At 38.2% G+C, this 19,429-nt stretch overlaps 1 protein-coding gene across 1 annotated transcript in view; it reads left to right on the forward strand.

The window, feature by feature from the left end:
- Window positions 1–15,687, forward strand: part of SH2B3 (SH2B adaptor protein 3) — a 200,124-nt gene extending 184,437 nt beyond the window's left edge. Inside the window, exons 5-9 of the mRNA XM_063454235.1 lie at window positions 1,321–1,406; window positions 7,120–7,208; window positions 8,186–8,400; window positions 9,283–9,454; window positions 15,038–15,687. Of these exons, the coding sequence (XP_063310305.1) occupies window positions 1,321–1,406; window positions 7,120–7,208; window positions 8,186–8,400; window positions 9,283–9,454; window positions 15,038–15,342 (867 nt within the window). The 3' untranslated portion in view covers window positions 15,343–15,687. The remainder of the gene's footprint in view (window positions 1–1,320; window positions 1,407–7,119; window positions 7,209–8,185; window positions 8,401–9,282; window positions 9,455–15,037) is intronic.
- Window positions 15,688–19,429: the final 3,742 nt, after the last annotated feature.

A 19,429-nucleotide genomic window follows, 5' to 3' on the forward strand; every position in this document is an offset into this window, starting at 1 on the left:
TAAAACCCAATTCTAATATCAGAGTTGATATTAACAATGGGTTACCTTAGGGTTGAGGTTAGTGGTGGGGTTAGGGTTAGGGTAAGGTTATGGTAATGTTGCTTTAGGTGTAAAAATAGTATAGGGTTGAAGTGAGGGTGAGATTAGGGTAAGCATACAGTTAGAATACAGTGCTCCGCCCACGATCCTGCCCCGCCGACAACAGCCGGCGGGGGAGACTTAATGCGCATCCGCGCCAATAGACCTCCCCATAGGAAAGCATTATTCAATGCTTTCCTAAGGGGACAATCTGACGCTGCAGGTCCGTGAGGACATCCAGTGTCAGGAAACAGACCAAAAGTATGATTGAATTCTGGAAGCCCTCTAGTGGCTGTCTGTTAGACACAGAGGGCAGACTTAGAGCTGCAATGTAAACATTGCAGTTCTCTGGAAATGCAATGTTTTGCATTGCAGCACTAAGTGCAAAAAGGTCACAGCACCCAGACTACTTCAATTAGCTGAAGTAGTCTGGGTGCCTACAGTGTTCCTTTAACTATGGAAAATGTATTTAGATCCTACACATATTAGGCATTTAAAAATAAGTACTGATATATAAATCTATTTTATGTTATTTTTAATTAGTTGCACTGGATGTGTAAAAGCTATTATAAGCAAAACATGCGATAAAGCTCCCTCCATCCTTAAGACCATGCAGAACATCACATTGGCATTATTTTCCCATAATAAGACAGATGCGTTTAAGTAGCGTGTTTTCACCTTTAGGATTTCCCAAAATGCAGTTTAGTCTCACTAGGTTATTTTTATTTCCTAAATCTGCCTGCCCCTTGTTCTTTAACAAAATTAATAATGGCTACTTAGTCCACTTCTCTCTCTCACCTTCCACTTTACTGTTTACCTGCACAATCACCGGCCGATCCAACCATCCACATTGCTCTTCCTCTTTTTATACATCACATCATCTAGAGTAGACTCTAAGCAGGGTCCTTAATAAAATCCAGAATAGTTTGCGTTGTATTTGTTATATCCCCACATTAAAATTGTAAAGCACAGAGAAATATGCTGGCACTATATAAATACTGATGATAATAATAAGCACCAGATAAACACAGTGGCTATGTTGAGTCTAAGAAAGGATTTAAAAAAAAAACATCTTCCCTTAGGCCTTGGGTGACCAATGTATTACAAAATCATTTCACAGGACAAAAATGGAAATATAATATTTAGATGTGGCTAAGTGAGTTTTAAAAGAAACTGTTGTGCTTTTCATTCATTAATAGATTAATACTTGGTGTATTTTTTCTTCTGTTCTCATCCTTTTAGGCCAATGCAACAGAAGTTATTTTTGAAGCAAGTGATGACCAGCAGCTAAATTCATGGACATCAGAAATCAAAGAATGCATAAGCCGGTAGGGGTTCTTGTAATGTTTATTAATAGTAAGATTGTGTACACTGTACCCAGCCACAAAACCATTAAAGAGAGCATGGGGAGGTATATTTTTGCTGCACATGTTTCACAACTGCTCAGTCAAAAGATGACAATGGTATGGCTACCTTGTTATATCACAGAGGGCACATTTATGAAAATTTAAGCTGGCCCACTTATAATAAGGAAATGCACAGCTGGGATTGCTAGATTTACCCCTGTGGCATAATTGGTCTATTCAATGGTCTGGACGGAGTTCACTGCGGTGCCTTGAAATTAGAACTAAATGCAGGAACTTAAAATATGAATATGTTTACTTTTTTATTTGTTATTTTCAATGACATTTTAAGGCGACAATCTGTTATACGCTTCAGAATTTCTTTTTTTTTTTATTTTAAATTAAAGTTATACTTTAAACAAAGTTTTGAACGATTGAGTTTGGACTTTTGTACCAGGGCTAACGCTGCATTTTCACTTGAAAGCTTTCCTATTAACTTCAGCCTACATATAAATATGCAGATTTGTAAATATTTATATGTACATGTACTGTGTAACGCTTCACTAGAGGCATTAGTCATATGTCTTGTGAATGCAGATATGACAAAAACAATTGTATGAACTCCATAAACGGTAATACAGACCCCATAAAAGACAACAATAAAACAAAAAATGACAATATTATTCATTTTAAAGAACAGCACATTTAGAGGTCACACTCCCTGGCAGTACTCTCTTTTCTGTTGACTCTTACCTACAGAGTAAGAAGTGATTTCTCCATCCACAAACTGCCTCCATTTAATTCTATTTAATATAGCTACGTGCCAGGTTTGCCTTTGTAACTGCAAGATGGTAAATATTGTTTTTAATCCTCCAAAACAAACTTCCAACAGTAGATTTCAGAATCATTAAACCAGCAGTAAACCCTTCATTCCATAAAATTTGAGATCACTAGTATGGGATCACCTATATTGGTGCCTAGGTTATATGATGGTAAGGACCGATGAGTCCCTGATCTGGCCCCATGGATCCTATCCCCCTGTGCTGTACTTAATATGCTATGCACTTTTTATGTTAGACCATACTACTATACTCTCTGTAGGATTATTTCGCATATGTATTTGGCCATGGTTAAAGATTTTTTTATTTTTTTTATTTTTTTAAACAGCCGTGTAAAATAGCGCAAACATCTCTTCTATTGACCCACTTTGTTTCCTTATGACATTATTAATTATTACGGTAACTTCTTAAGGACTCCCAACTTGATTGACAATAATTGTCTATGGGGATTTTTCATTTATGCTCAAGAAGGTCTTCGTGATGAGAGCCATTCTGTACTCTCATACATACAATGGTAATGTTGCTGTTGAGCTTGCATGTTTTTTGCAGTTTCTGCAGCAACTAACACAAGTGATACCTTTGCAAAAAATCGGAATCAACTATTCAGCTTTCATACTTAGTGCCAAACTTGAAGCAAGGTAAAGATACAGTATATGTGTCACAAATGATATTGAGGTCCAAAGACTTTTGCAACTGCACCCCCTGATTCCCCTGTTAAAGGGACACTATGAGTACCAAAACAACTTTAGCTTAATTAAACAGTTTTGGTGTATAGATCATGCCCCTGCATCATTTTCTTACATTTAGGAGTTAAATAACTTTTGTTTCTATTATAGAAACTTAGAATGTGACTGCAGATAAGAACCATTCGGCCCATCTAGTCTGCCCAATTATTGCTGCTCTAGCCATACCTCCCCTGACTGTGACTTATGCAGCCTACATGAAATACTTTTTTTCATTTTCATTCACATCGTACAGCACAGTGTGGTTACGTTATAAGTTCTTAACTCCTGTTATGTTAATTGAACTTTGGTCACATACATGAGGCTATGGCAGGCTATTAACAGAGCAGGAGATTATACATTTAAATTAAACACACTGTGTAATAAGGGAAGATTTAAAAAAAAATAATAATTTCAGGATGTGTGTGAGAAGGCTGTGATTCACAGCCAGGAGAGGTCTGGCTAGGGCTATATAAAAAAGTGGTTTAAAATCGAAACAGATCATTTAGCAGTGATACTGCAAGGACATGATCCATACATTAAGACCATTTCATTAAAGGACCACTATAGGCACCCAGACCACTTCAGCTTAATGAAGTGGTCTGGGTGCCAGGTCCCTCTAGGATTAACCCTTTCTGCTGTAAACATAGCAGTTTCAGAGAAACTGCTATGTTTACAAATGGGTTAATCCAGCCTCTAGTGGCTGTCTCATTGACAGCCGCTAGAGGTGCTTCCGCGCGTCTCACTGTGAAGACGCCAGCGTCCATAGGAAAGCACAGTCCTATGAGACTGTCTGAATGCGCGCGCCGATGACGGGAAAGGAGGAGGAGAGTCCCCAGCGCCGAGGGAGCCCGGCGCTGGAAAAACGTTAAGGGCCCTTTCCTCCCCCTAGAGCCCGGCGGGAGGGGGACCAAGAGGGGGGACCCAAGGACCCTATAGAGAAAACCCTATACAGAAAAGGAGTATGTTTTCCTGGCACTATAGTGGTCCTTTAAGCTAGAGTTGTTTTGTTGCTCTGTTGCTCAGACTCAGTGTCCCTTTTAAGCTTCTGATACTGATCTCATGAGATATTTGCAATGTTCCATTATTCTCCCTGCAGGAGACAGGGACTCAGTTTGGGCGTTACCATATATAATCATTAGCCGAAGGTCCTCCATAATAGAAAAAAATATATCTCTATCTCTAGTAAAACATAAATAAATCCAAACCCTGCAAATTCTAATCTCCCTTAAACAAGAGCCGTTATACATTTGGAAACAAGTATTTGTGCAAGTTTTCCTAGAAACAAAGCACGTCAATATAATGTATGTCTGATCCTCTGCTGTGCTTCTGATTTCAATGTTCGTTTTTGCTTACGCTTACACAGCAGTAACAAGTGTCTAAATTTAGAATATTTATTGTGTGTAGGGAAAGGGAGTTGAAATCTGATGCATACATACAGCTGTGATCTCAGGAGGATATAAACTACACACAAAGCTTTGGCAGTGGGAGCAGCAGGGTTAATCCAGGTGATAGACTTGGCAGAAGACATTTTGTGTGTGAATAAGATCTAACCTTCCGCTTGCAGGATTGCATGTATCAGGACTCCACAAATTGGTGATAGTCTGCTTTCTCAGGCAGGAAGCAGAGGAAGTGCATGTTGACCTGTAAGGTTTGTATAGGGTACAGCCTCCAGCGCTGTGCTGAAAGGCTTTTCCTGTTATTGAAATACCAAGTACTATTCGCTATTATTCATGGTATAATTTCCAGAGTTTGGCTTCCTCCATTGCTCTGATATCAAGGCATTGATATCAGGGGTTCAGTTTTTTTTTTCACTGATGCTGGTCTCGTCTGAAAAGTGTTCAAGTTGTGGTTCGGTAAGCTGTCCTGCCTGTCACAGTCTTTGATACTAAAATTTATTTATCTACAAAATTACATATTGCAAAACTGGTGTGTGCTGTTCTTAGGTAGGAATTACCTGTAGTATATATATATATATATTTATTTAATTGCTTTTTTATTAAGGTCAGCCATTGTTATTTTTAATAGTGTTCATTTGACTGACAGAGTAACAGGCCTCCTGGTTTATATTCTAAACAGTGGTTGGGTATTGGGAATTCCAGATTTGGCAATGCTAATAATGTTTCCAGACAAAGTCTCAAAATCTACAATGCAACTGTGTGTCACATCCTACTGGTAGCTAAAATAGCCATTGTCAGACAATGGAAGGATTAGATTTTTTTTTTATTGTTAGGGCCAATAGAGTTATACTTAAAGGGACACTATAGTCCCCAAAACAACTTTAGCTTAATGAAGCACTTTTTGAGTATAGATCAGGATTCTGCTCAATTCTCTGCCATTTAGGAGTTAAATCACGTTAGTTTCTGTTTATGCAGCCCTAGCCACACCTCTCCTGGCTGTGACTGATACAGCCTGCATGAAAAATAATGGTTTAACTTTCAATGAGATGTACCTTTCTATAAAAGTTTTTATCTCCTGCTCTGTAAATTGAACTTTAATTACATACAGGATGCAGTGCAGGAGATGAGGAATTCTAAATTAAACAGAATGTGTAATAAAGGAAGTGTAAACATTAAATGACTCTTTACAGGAAGTGTTTAGGAAGGCTGTGCAAGTCACGTGCAGGGAGGTTGACTAGGGCTGCATAAACAAAGTGATTTAACTCCTAAATGGCAGAGATTTGAACAGTGAGACTGCAGGTGCTATACACCAAAACTGCTTTATTAAGCTAAAGTTTTTTTGGTCCCTTTAAAATATTCATTTTTATCCTTTTCCTCAAATATTCTCTCTCCCCTCATTCTGTCTTACCATCCATTAAAACAAATCCATTCAAATTGTTACTGCATTCTCATGATGCGTTATAGACACTAATGCTCTCTATGTGGAATAATTGTGCACTGATTTGCTCACCTGCATTTTCTTTTTGAAAAAAAAAATATCTATAATAAATAATCCATTGGGTTTCTATAAGTGGTGCAGTCACCATGGAAACCAGTTTTTCTACTTTTAGAATCACTGTTGTGTTTTGTTTGTCATAACTTCAATATGTGCATGTGCTTTGTTTACTTCATTGAGTGAGTGCCTTTTGCAGGACAGTGCATTCGCAGTGCACCCACACTGTTTCACTTTTTAGATTAATAACACATTTATCTGTATTAAAGTCATAACATAGCCTCACTGACCAAATGTTTCAGAATTTGTCCTCTCCCTAGGAAAAATAACAAAACATGCATTGATATTGAGCAAAATGTGAAAAATTGAGAAAGGTCATCTACATCATAAGTGAAACTTCCGTTGACTATAAAGAACAAATTCCTGCAGTGTTACTCTGTCTGAACTCTTAGAAAGTGTTCAGTTACATTTCCTGGCAATATCTCTTACATCCTACAAAATAAAATGAACTTTGATACTGCCTTCCTCACTTCGATAGTCACCATTTATTGTTCCCCGAGGGGGTTACATATATAATTACACAGTCTCTATAAACATAGCCATAATATCCTATGAAACGTGCTAGTGTCATCATCCCCTTCCCTCCATTCATGTAACCGCAGCGCAAAACACTCTTTACTGGAATCTCAATATATGAACGTACTTAACTATAAACCTTGCTTCAGTTGTTAAATTAAAGCAGTTATTTATGTTTTAGTTGTAATATAATATGTATAGTAATAAATTGTATGAAATATCTTTATTAGACTCATCCCAGTTTCTGTGGAATGCGGTGCTGCAACAAACAGTAAACCGTTTATCCTGGGCAGTTACAATGTGTCTGTTCCAATTTTTGTTCCTGCCAAGATGTTATGCACTACTGCTTTAATAGTGCATGCTCCTTGATTCTCTAGAGATCTTTGTACCTGCCTTGCTGTTCTTACTGATGTCGTTTTTGGCACTAACTGCGTCCAGTAGAAGAAAAAGCAGATGAATTGTTGATGCTGAATTCCTTAGCACTATTAATACAACTGTGTTTAACATTCGATGGCTTCCTTGCAGGACATAGATAGTGATTCTTCGGCATATCTCTTAATACCATTCTTTGGTTCCATCCTGCGCATTATTTTCAGATGATGATTTGTAAAGAATTGTAATTCTGTCATTGATTGTCACAACAACTAACAAAAGATTCTCTTGTTATAGGACGGAAGAGACTGATGTAGGCACGCAAGCGGTTTCTCAATCAGACATGGCTGCCCAAAATCCTGGCAGTACAGATTCCATCACTCAAGGCATGCTCAGTCAAGGTATGCTTGGTTAGGATACATTGACCAATAATTGTTGTATAAGCTGCGAGGGGACTATTTGCTTCTGCTGTTGCACGTATAGCAGCTTTAGGAACTTTAAAGTTTTTTTTTTATTATTATTTTATCTTTTTCAAATGTATTTTTTGTGGTTTTTAATGCATTATCTATGTAATTTATATAAAAAGTTGAGATAATTTTCAACCTTGGGGGGCCATTTAAAGGGATACTCCAAGCCCTTAAAGCTTCTCAGCTTGCTCACTGCATGCCCCCTTGTCCCAATTCACTAAAGTACCAATTTCAAGAGAAATAGGCACGTTTATGAATTGGTTTGAACCACTCTGGGACCAGTCCAGCTGAAATCTGAGAGGGCATACTGATGAAGAGGTTCAATAGGGAAGCATTAGTAAATGCTTCCTCATGAGAAGCATTCGATCTAGCAATCGCCATGTTTGATTGGCACTTGGCGCCTATTGCTGTGAGACTCATCACTAACAGTCTGTGTGTGTGCAGTAGTGAGAGAGGATATGTCATTGGAGAAAAAGTTAAGTAAATTATATTATCTTTATTTTTGGGTGGGTGGGAGCATTTGGAGGGTTAAAGGAACACTTCAGATGTTAAAACTAAATATTGGTTTTAACGTTGGAGTGTTCGTTTAATAATACTTTCAGTAATTAGAGGTATAAGTTAGTTAAACAGGATATTTATATGCAAATTGCAAACTGCAAATTCTCCCCCTCTCCTAAAGAATTATAGGGAATTTTTACAGGTAGGTTGTATACATAGTGTTCTTAGACATTACAATTATATCCGTGGGAAAAAAATATTGTTTGTTTATATATTATCGAAGTTCTGTGAAATGTATGCTTTTGGCACAAGTGCTCCTGTGTTTCTACCCTATTATTGTGTGTATTCAGATTCTGTTGCCTCTGCATGTGATTACTTATGACTGATTTACTCCCTAGGGGCTACTGTCCTTGCGCCTCCGGAGCAGTGTTGCCAGAAAACGGACCGTTTTCTAGCCTCCTATCCATGGTTTCATGGGCCCATTACCAGGGTTAAAGCAGCTCAGCTTGTCCAGTCACAAGGATTTGAAGGACACGGTGTCTTCCTTGTCAGACAGAGTGAAACACGCAGGGGGGAATATGTCCTCACATTTAATTTCCAAGGCAGAGCAAAGGTAAAATAAACCATATGCTACTGAACGTATACTCTTAATAGCTTCATGCCAACCACTCTATATATATATATATATATATATTATATTGCATCTATGAGGGTCATTTATTTATATCATGAGAATTCTCAAGTCAAGTAAGACAATTGGATGACAATACTGAATTATTCAGAGATATAAATGAAGAATTCGAATGAAGTTTCTTGAGTAATTTTGTTGGATCATGAAGAATGCATGATATTTATGCTATCTTCGAGAAGTTAACACACATTGTGGACTATATTGAGCATTACAAGGCTAAAGCGGTCTGATGTGTCTGTAACTTAGCAATGGTAAAGCATTACTTTAACCACCATGACCACTTCAGTGATTTGAGGTAGGAGTCAGAATGTGCATTGTTTCAGCTTGCTGCACATACTGAGATATTTGTAGTTATGTGCTGAGATCTAGTTGTACACTCTAGTTAAAATCTCAGCAGCCATGACATTGGCAGCCCAGGACTCTGTGATCGTCCAATCACAGGCTTGAGATGCCTGTGTTTGGAACGCACACAGCCCATGTAACAACAGAGGGGAATTAGCACCAGGAGCTTTGCCCTGCGAGTAAAAAAAAAAAAAAAAAATTTTTTTTGTATCTTTTACTGCACCATAGGGCATTTCATACCAGAAAGGTCCCCTAACTCAAAAGGTTTATAGTAACCATTTAATAGCCCTATAAGCAGGTACAGGTGAACAGGTGTTCTTAGAAAATAATTGAAATCATTATTACTGTTCAAGAGATGGAGTAAAGTTCTGAATATCTGAATGGCTTTTTGTGTCTTAACATTTCCTAAATCCCACCTGATCAACATGTTGATCCTTAATAAAATCATTTTGTTTCCCTCAGCACTTACGTCTCACGCTGACACGCAGTGGCCAGTGTCATGTCCAGCACCTCCGTTTTCAGTCCGTGGTTGAAATGCTTCACTACTTCCGATTAAATCCAATTCCACTGGAATGTGGCGCAAGTTGCGATGTAAAACTCTCTAGTTATGTAGTAGCAGCTGTTCATTCACAAGGTATTAATGAGACACTATGTATTTTTTAATTTCGTATCAGACGTGCTTTATACAGTACACAATGTTTATATTTATGAGACTGTTGGACCTTTGTGCCGGCGATTATAATGGACACATTGTTTTCAGGTTCCTATAAAAGCCAAGTGTTTAGCTTGTTGGCAGCGGGATGAAGGGAGAATGACAACACATACATCATTGTATAAGGAGAATCACAGTGAGCTTTCTATCTTTTCTGAATACAATTTAAAATGCTTATTATACAGTGTACCTCTTCTATTTTTGGTCCCTTCGAAAGAATAAGAAAGAAATAAAGCTCCTATTAAACCTCCCACTACTAGAAATATTCTGCAGAGCCTTAGTATCAAATGTTATCTAGCAAACTGATAAAATGGCTCCATAGAATCGTGTATGGCTTGGAAAGCATGTTTAATGTATGCAGGTCATATATTAGACAAAAAATCCGATGTATGCAGAGGTTTGGAATATTCAAGGAGTGCAGTGTTCCAATCCATCTAAAACGCAGACATAAAATCTCTGTGATGTTTACTTGTTTTTACTTGTGAAATCTCTGGTTGCCCTAGTCAGCTCAAGATGTGTTTTAAAAAAGCTTTCTTAATCCTGGTACCTTCTGAGCAGACATTTCCATTGGAGCTATATTTCATGCACCTCTTTCAAAGACCTCAGACCTTTCACTCTTGTATTTTGAATTGCTTTACCTATTTCATATTGCTGTCACTGTGTCTCTGATCTTTTCTATTACTTTCCTGTTATCCTTCGATAACAGCTGTGGTTTCCAAGTCCAACCATCAAGCTCCCTGACTCAAAATGTGCAATTTGGCAAATCCTATTAATCATGTAATAGTTAACAAATTGGGTCAGTGTGAGGTAAACATGTATATCTGTCACTGATCGCAAAGGCCACTAACAGACTCAATTTTTAAAGGATAATCTTTATTTTTTATTTTTATTAAAGGTGCAGTCTAGACACTATAACCACTACAGCAACCTGTAATGGATATGGTGACTGGAGTCCCCTAGTGCCATCCTATGATGCATAGCCAACCTTTCACGTATCTGTATTACTGCTTTTGATCCAAAAGAAGATGAAGACGCCATTTGAAGTAATTTCCAATTTAGCCACAAATTAGGGAGAAAATCCTTCTTAATTCCAAGCTGGGAGTCCATTTCTCTTTGAATCAAGGTGTTAACACACATATTAAAGGAACACTCCATAAACAAAATAACAGTTTAATGCATATAACCCCAAAGAAAAATTCATGTAATTTGTTTTCTTTGGAAGAATATGATATGTTGGTTTGCACTGGCTGCAGATGTACTATGAGCAGCTACTGTAAGACCTCACCTTCCTCTCCTGTACAGGCTTCTATGACTGTCCAATCACAGACTCTTCATTGAGTTGTATTAGAGCCAAGAATTCTTTACAAGTTAGGTGCTATGGGCAATTACCTACCACTTGAGTTGGAAAACAACTAGGAAGTAGCAGAACTGGCTTTCTGACAGCCGAGGAGGTGTGACATGGTTCATTTTTAAAAGTGCACATTTCTGTTGAAATCTGCACTTTTATAAAAGGAAAAATAGAGGACACTAGTCACACATAACGCACCTCAGCAAGCTAAAATGCTCTGTGTTTGGGGTGTCCCATTACTCATTAGATGAATGTTTTGAATAGCTAAAGGGGAAATTCCTATCTGATACATGAATGTTGGTCCTATTTGTACAGAATTTGTTGGATTAGAGGATCAGCTGCCTCTGTTACCAATAAATCTCATCCAAGAATGGTCAGAATGTATGTACTAATGCGGAAATAGGGATTGTCACTTTAGTGAAATGTGAAAAGCAACCAGACTGTGTGTACCATTAGAGAACAGTTTGAATACTTACTGCAGGATGGCACCAGGGGACTCATGGCATTTTATCTACTGACTACACTGTGCTATATTGGTTATGATGCCTAGACTGCCCTTATTTTAGTTAATGTGAGAATTTTCTCAGTTACGGCCATGTGATGTGAGAACTTCCCACTGTAACTCTAATATTGCCAGTTTAATGATGCCTTTATTTCAGAACTGGTTAGTCAGTCAACAAAGTTATGAGGGCAATTGACTATACTGTCCAGTAGGGCTTTATGGGATAAGTAGTTCAGGACCCAACAGCAGATAAGTGGAACTGCTGAATAAGCTGATACCTTATTGTTGCTACTCTCAGACTATTGATAGCTGGCTTTACAGTTTTCAGAGCACCTGAGCCACAAAGACAGGGGACCTCCTTGCACCGTATATGATCAAATGACCACAGGTTGTTCTGTTATATTTAAGTAAATCTTAGCATTAAAGGGACACTCCACTGCCCAAATCCAAACAAATGCAAATTATTGTTTAGTAGACATACCACCAATGAAAATATACATTAATTAAATGATGCATTTTTTTCATTGTGGGTATATCTAAGAACAACTTGCAAATGTCTCTTGTTTGAGACTTTCAACATTGGGAATTCGGTGATTGGACAGCCTAGACTTTCTGTGGCTGTCCAATGACTAGCTTCCCAATGCAGCTCAATGAACAACCTTTGTAAGGTATATGCTCTGGGCAATTGCCGCCTCTTGAGCTCAGTTCCTGAGCTAACTCAACCAGGAAGTAACATACTTAACCTGTTGCCAGGGGGTAACGGGGTTAATCTATACAAGTGCAATTTTTATTGAGAAATGCCCCTTTGAAGTATGCGTTGTAGAAGATACTTTCTTGAGATTTGCTTACGTTGGCATACATATCTTAAGATTTTGGAATACCGTATATACATTTTTTGTGCTGAAAAACCCCCAGTCGTCTTATACTCGAGTGAGTGTCTGTATTATGGCAGCTTACATTGCCATAATACAGACAAGGACCGCCGGGCTCATTACAAGCCTGGCGGTCCTGTTGGGGGCTGGCAGCGAGCTGTTACTTACCTTTCCTGCAGCTCCTGTCAGCTCCCTTCTCTCTCCTGCGTTCCGGTCAGGTCCCCACTGCAAGTCTCGCGAGAGACGCGAGGTCAGAGCTCCGCGCGGCACTCACACCGCGAGACTTGCAGTGGAGCTGACCGGAGGAGAGAGAAGGGAGCTGACAGGAGCTGCAGGAAAAGTAAGTAACAGCTCGCTGCCAGCCCCCCTCCTACACTGCCCATCCACTGGACTACCAGGAAATGAGAGCCCCCCTCCCTGCCATGTATTAAGCAGGGAGGGGGGACAAAAAAAATCTAAATAAATAAAAATGTAAATAATAATAATATAAAAATAAAATATTAATAATAATGAAAATAATAAAAATGCCCAGCCCCCACCAAGGCTCTGCATCACACACCCAAACACACACACTCTGCATCACACACCCAAACACACACACTCTGCATCACACACCCAAACACACACACACTGCACTCATACACACACACACACACTGCACTCATACACACACACACTGCACTCATACACACACACTCTGCACTCATACACACACTGCATTATATACACACACTGTAAATAAATATTCAATTAATATAATTTTTTTGGGGGGGATATAATTTTATTTAGAAATTTACCAGTAGCTGCTGCATTTCCCACCTTAGTCTTATACTCGAGTCAATAAGTTTTCCCAGGTTTTGGGGGTAAAATTAGGGGTCTCGACTTATATACGGGTCGACTTATACTCGAGTATTTACGGGAAGTTATATTTAACCAGCAGGAAAATGACGAACAACATATTTTTTTTAATTCATTGTTGATGAAACTATTTATGACAGTAATGACGAATTTGAAAGGGAATTAATTCCTGTGTAATTGTGTCAGATCAGCAGTTGCCGATAATTTGTCTGCCTCTCATAGTCACAAGGCACAGAGTTATAAGCTGAAGGCATTTAGAAATAGCTGAGACATTTCCAAAGGAGCTGGCCCAAAGACCCATGAATACATTAACCCTCACACAGCCTTTTAAATTATTTTATTGCAATGATCTGACAATATTGTGTAGTTGCTGGCTTTGACGCTAGTTATCACATTCACATTCTTAAAGACAGGGACCTCTTGGAACTTGTTCATTTAACAAAGATTTACACATTATGTATGCGAAGGTTCAAAAGTGCAGTATCAACCAAAACTGAGCTATCCTCAGTCTGGCACATATACATAGGGAAATTTCAAATGTTGTTGGCATCAGATATGTAGTCAGTCTGTGGAGCATCACACCACTTTTTCACCACCTTGAAACTCAGGGTGTCAAACTGTTAACTTCTCACTAGTTCTGACGGGATCCTATGTAAGAATTTAGATGGGTTAGAAGAGAACTGATTTAATCATAGTGCTAATATCATTGCCTGGGTCCAATGGCAATGCCAGTGTAATGGTGTTTGAGATTGCTTCAATAGAAGTACTTTATAGAAGGAATAATATCAATATAAACGGTAATGTTGGTTACCCTCAGCTTTCCAATTTTTAAAGATACCATCATTATAACAGATATTCAGCTCACTATCAGCATACAACAATTTATTTATATGAGATCTTTATTTGCAAACCTTAATGATAATTAATTTAAAATGTGGATATGAACACAAGGTGTATGAAAGGTCAGCATTCGGTGGATATAGTTTGTTATTGGTGCTATTTGATTTTAGAAATATTGGTGAAAAGACTCATGTAACTGTGCTGTGAGTTTTTAAACTTGATTTGAACATAGTTGAATTACCCTTATATTCTTTACTGTCCTCTCCTGTACACAGTTTAACATTAGCCAGCTCGGAACTCTTCATTTGGACTGGCTAATGACATTACATCTCCGGCAGCAAAGTGCATTTATCTGTATGTGCAGCGTTTCAAACTGAGATTCAGTCCCCAAACACCATGACCACATTAAATCAGTGAAGTGATCATGGTACTTGGAGTAACCCTTTTATACCACATATCTTAAATGTACATACAAAGAGCCAATAATAAAAGAAGAGGAAAATCCAAAGAGCAGCTCTGGTACATCGCTCTTTCATTTCACACTGCTGTTTTGGATTGAGTGTTGTGTTATAGCATTATGACACTATAATAGCTGTTTGGTATCATCCTGTACAGCATGATGACGCCAAGTGCATGGATTTAATGCGGCTTTTTGTGTTTGTTTCTTTTGTGTGTGTGTGTGTGTGTGTGTGTATGTATGCCAAGGGGTAGGTCAGTAAGGAACACTCTTTTCATTACAAAAAAGTATTATTTTTAATGATAGACTGTTCCTTTAAATATGTATGCTCCACTACTGTTTATTATTTTGTGGGTATATTTGTTTTGCATACATTTTATGTTTTGTATTTTTAAATCTTTTTTTAAAAAATCATACAATATATAAACTGTTTAAATTATGAGCTATGTTGTAATTGTGACATTACAAAAAATCTTTGCCAAAGTAAATTTTTCCATACTCTATTTTTCAAGCCTGCAGAACTACTAATACGTGGAATGACTTGTAATAGCATGTTCAGTTCATATACTAGTTTGCATAGCATAATTTTCTGGAAATTTGGTTTAACCCCTTTTTTCCCATCTTACAGAACAGAACACCTCAGTCAGTGCATTACTGTTCCCGTTGCCAATCCAGCGTTGGAATTCAGACCGCAGCGTCTCCCATAACCTGTCCCCAAACCTGCGGCAACCACATGCAGAGGACATTCAAAGCAGCTCTTACGCAGAGCAGATTTTTCACGTCATCCCTCCTCCAGAGGAGCTGGCTCGAAGCTTTCTGCGGAGTGAAGTGAGTGGGGCTCAGTCAGTGAGTCGCCGAGAGTCAGACTATGAAATGGATTCCCCTTCACGCTGTCACACGCGAGCAATAGACAATCCTTACACTGCTCTATGACAATGCAGCAGTGTACTGTACATACTGAACTGACACGTTTATCCACAGAACCAGATCACCAGGAGCCTTAATACATGATGATCAAACAAAGAATGTAATTTTATTTTTTATTATTTCTTTATTCTTATGTAATTTGGGAGGGACGGGTTGACTCTTACATCCCCGTTGGGTGTTACTCTATATTTGGCCTGTTAAAGGGCCCTGCTTTTTGCTGCCTGCTTGGCAGTTTCTAGCCTTGCAAGAAGTAAAAGGGTTAAGTTGTAAGCAATTTGAGTTGTTTTTTTTTTTGTTGTTTTTTTTTCCTAATTGTTGGTGTTACAGTTTACATGTTAGTATAATTTTGTCTAAATTACCTCCCCCTGATGAAAAAGTACCTTTCCCCTTCTACTGGTCCACTTAAGTATCATCTGCTGGTATTACAGTACTTGAGCGGAATGTAGACATAGCAGTATTTCTTGTAGGTACTGCTAATTAGTTCATTAGAAATTAAAGAATTGGTCAAATCGATGTGGCATTTAGCTGTATGATTGCCAGGGAAGTCAGCACCCTACAGTCAAAAGGATAACAGCCATGTTATTTCTAGGTTTGTGTGCATAGAGCTGTCACTTGATCAGTAGTCTTTAGAATTACATGAAACATCTATTGTAATTAAGCACAGATATATGTATTCATTCTCTGCATTAGAGAAATATCTGTCTCAAACAAGCTTGAAACCCTTAGGGTTCCATCAGGACTGACCAGTAGGCCTCAAAAGTAGGTAATCCATCAACAAATTTGGGCTAAGGCAAAGCAAGTGTTTTACTGTATGATATGATTTTGTGTTGTACACATTTGCAATATCCTGACATTTATAAATACGTGGAATAGAGCACAAAATGCCAAATAGTGGATACACAGAGCAGCCATCTTGCTTTTCACTGATATAAATTACCAGTAATTTGTGTCAGAGAAGCCTGGGACACAGTGTACATCTTCACTAAATACAGAATGGTAGAGAACAATTCACCATAATAAAGCAGCTAACGAAGAAAAGGAGAAAGCTGGAGCCAATGTTTGCAAGTGACCTCCTAGCTAGGGGATAACCCCTATAGATTTCTACATATACAAAAAGAAGAGAGTTGGAGGATGCAAAAACATAACGTGTTAGAAAAGTGGAATACTAATTAGATCATTTAGCTACAAAACATTAAAACTTAACTTTTAATAAATCATAAGTAAAAAAAGTCCATCAATAGTGGACTTGTGAACATGACAAAAACTGACAAAAAAATAGTATTATTTACAAACCAGAAAACCGATAAAAAGTACAGTCGGTCATTAGGAGAATATATTGCATTATAGTGGTATAATGACTGGAATAGCTAATTAGTCAAAATTCCTATAGTATAGCTCGCTAATGACACTCTTGAGCTTGTTAATCTGACAATGAGATGTCAAGGTAATTTTGGCTCAACAGAAAGTATTATTGAGCAAGAGTGGTGGACCATAACAAGCTATTACCCAATTAACACTAGCATAAAAGTATATAGAGGCTACTTTAGCCCTCTAGAAAAATTATTCAATGCTCCTTGATGTGAGCGCAGAGAAATGGTTAACTAACCAGCTACAATATGAAGTGTTGCCAAAATTTGCAACACTGCAGTATTTTTAGACATTGCAACAGTTGCAATATGCAACAGTATTGCAATGCCTATTAGCGTGAGTGCAAAGATAAATGAAACTATCTGGCAATAATTCAATATTTACTTATATTGCTATGGTATCACAGGCAAACCGAGTAGTGCCAAACTGAAAAATAAATTATGACTATTGGAGGAGGGATCTAAATACTGGGGATAACAACAGAGGGGATGGCAGGTCTGAGAATGTCTTTCCCTATTGTGCCTTCGAGGGCACCCCTTATCCCCAACAAAGGCTTACCCTGTCCTACCTTGAAAAAGGTTACCACCTCCTCCAAATAACTCATAGTAATGATGGTATAACATTAAAGTAATAATACCAAATGGTGTATTAAAACAATTATATCTGTAGCTGGATGCAGATCGTTGGTATAATGCTAGTGGGAACGCAAATGCCCCAGACACGCGTTTCGCTTGTCAGCTCATCAGTGGGGATGAGTATTCCACTTTTCTAACACGTTATTTTTTTGCATCCTCCAACTCTCTTCTTTTTGTATATGTAACCATAATAAAGCAGCTCAAGCTCAGTTTCATTTTGTGCCTTCAAATTCCAGCTCATACGTTTAACTCACTTACTGAATTTTCTTTTGGGAGGGATAAGAGAAGGTGCCTACAGGCCAGCCCCTGCCATGTAAAGCCTGTCCTGAGGACTCCAGATTAGTCAGTTCATGACACACAAAAAACTAAGTTATTTATGTGGTTAAATGGCGTGCCACAGACTTAAACCATGTAGAACCTGAGATTCCCCAACATGAGGAATACAGAATTTTGCTAGGTCCGTTATATATAAGGTTACTCACTAAAATAAGAATTCAAAATTAATTTCAAACTCAGAGAATTTTTACTTTTCAGCAATTTTTTCCGCAGTGTTCTCACAAAAAACAAATGGTTTATTTCTAACGGGTGTAAAAGCAAGATGGCTTCTCCTAGCAATATTGTTTGTTTTTTTCACTTTAATCCAGAGATGTATATCAGCAGATTGCAGTTGAACATATAATGAATGGTACTAGGAGATCTTTCCTCGTTACCCAGACTTCCCACTCTCCTCTTCCTAACGTATGTTGCATGGCTCTCTTGTAACTTTAGACTGAGAGGATCACGCTCAAGTACTCAAAATCTTGTTAAAATACAACTCTCGTCATCTAATAGCTGTACATTTCTTTAAAGGGATATCGAAGCACCATAACAAGTTATGGCCCTTATGTAGTATGCAGGGAGGTCCCTTGTCCCTGGTTTACTTCTCCTTGTGGCTTATAAATACAAATATATCTGCAGTAAGAAGTCAATGACCCATTCAAATATGTCACAAGGTAAAATACTGATAAACATGAAGTGTCTACAAAGCATGCACTCACCAATCTCTCGTCCCCTTCAAAGGCTCTCTCGTAGCTTTTTATGATAAAATAAATACAAGGTAATAGCAGTTTCACTGTTACTACTTATACCATGTGCAGCAGTTTAATTAAAGGACCACTATAGACACCCAGACCACTTCAGCTCAATGAAGTGGTCTGGGTGCCAGGTCCCTCTAGTTTTAACCCTGCAGCTGAAAATATAGCAGTTTCAGAGAAACTGCTATGTTTACACTGCAGGGTTAATCCAGCCTCTAGTGACTGTCTCACTGACAGCCACTATAGGCCGCTTCCACGATTCTTACTGTGAAAATTACCGTGAGAAGACGCTGACGTCCATAGGAAAGCATTAAGAAATGCTTTCCTATGGTCGTTTTTAATGCGCGCACGGCTCTGGCCACACATGCACATTCGGCTCCACTCTAGAGCCAACGTCGGAGGGGGAGGAGAGGTCACCAGCGCCTGAGGGAGCCCGGCGCTGGATAAAGGTAAGTGGCTGAAGGGGTTTTAACCCCTTCAGCCCAGCGGGAGGGGGGCCATGAGAGTAGGAGGGGACACCTAAGGACTACATATTGCCAGGAAAACAAGTTTGTTTTCCTGGCACTATAGTGGTCCTTTAATGACTTAAATAAAATGTTTGTTTACTACTGAACTACATATCCCAGAAGCTCCTGCTGGGCAAGCATTTATGGGATATATTCAACATGCCCACAGATTGTTATGTAAACACCGGGATTGCAGTAAAAGCCTTGGCTACTACCTAGTGCGTACAAAATTCACTGCAGAAGATGTAAATCCTGGGATTTGCAACAAACCTAGGAACTCAAAAGTTGAAAGACTTTTCTTTATTATTTATAATATTTTTAGTTCATTTTTCTTACTGTTTTTGAATATTTTTTTCCATTATAAATGTAATTACAATGTTGGTAATCTCCAGCCATATTAAACAAATTACAAATGCTGCAGTACCAGTGGAGCAATATGGTTTATTTATATATTTTAAATATCATCTATCTATCTCTATATATATATATATATATATATATATATATATAT

The sequence above is a fragment of the Pelobates fuscus genome, chromosome 5 (assembly GCF_036172605.1).
Source record: "Pelobates fuscus isolate aPelFus1 chromosome 5, aPelFus1.pri, whole genome shotgun sequence".
Classification (NCBI taxonomy): Eukaryota; Metazoa; Chordata; class Amphibia; order Anura; family Pelobatidae; genus Pelobates; species Pelobates fuscus.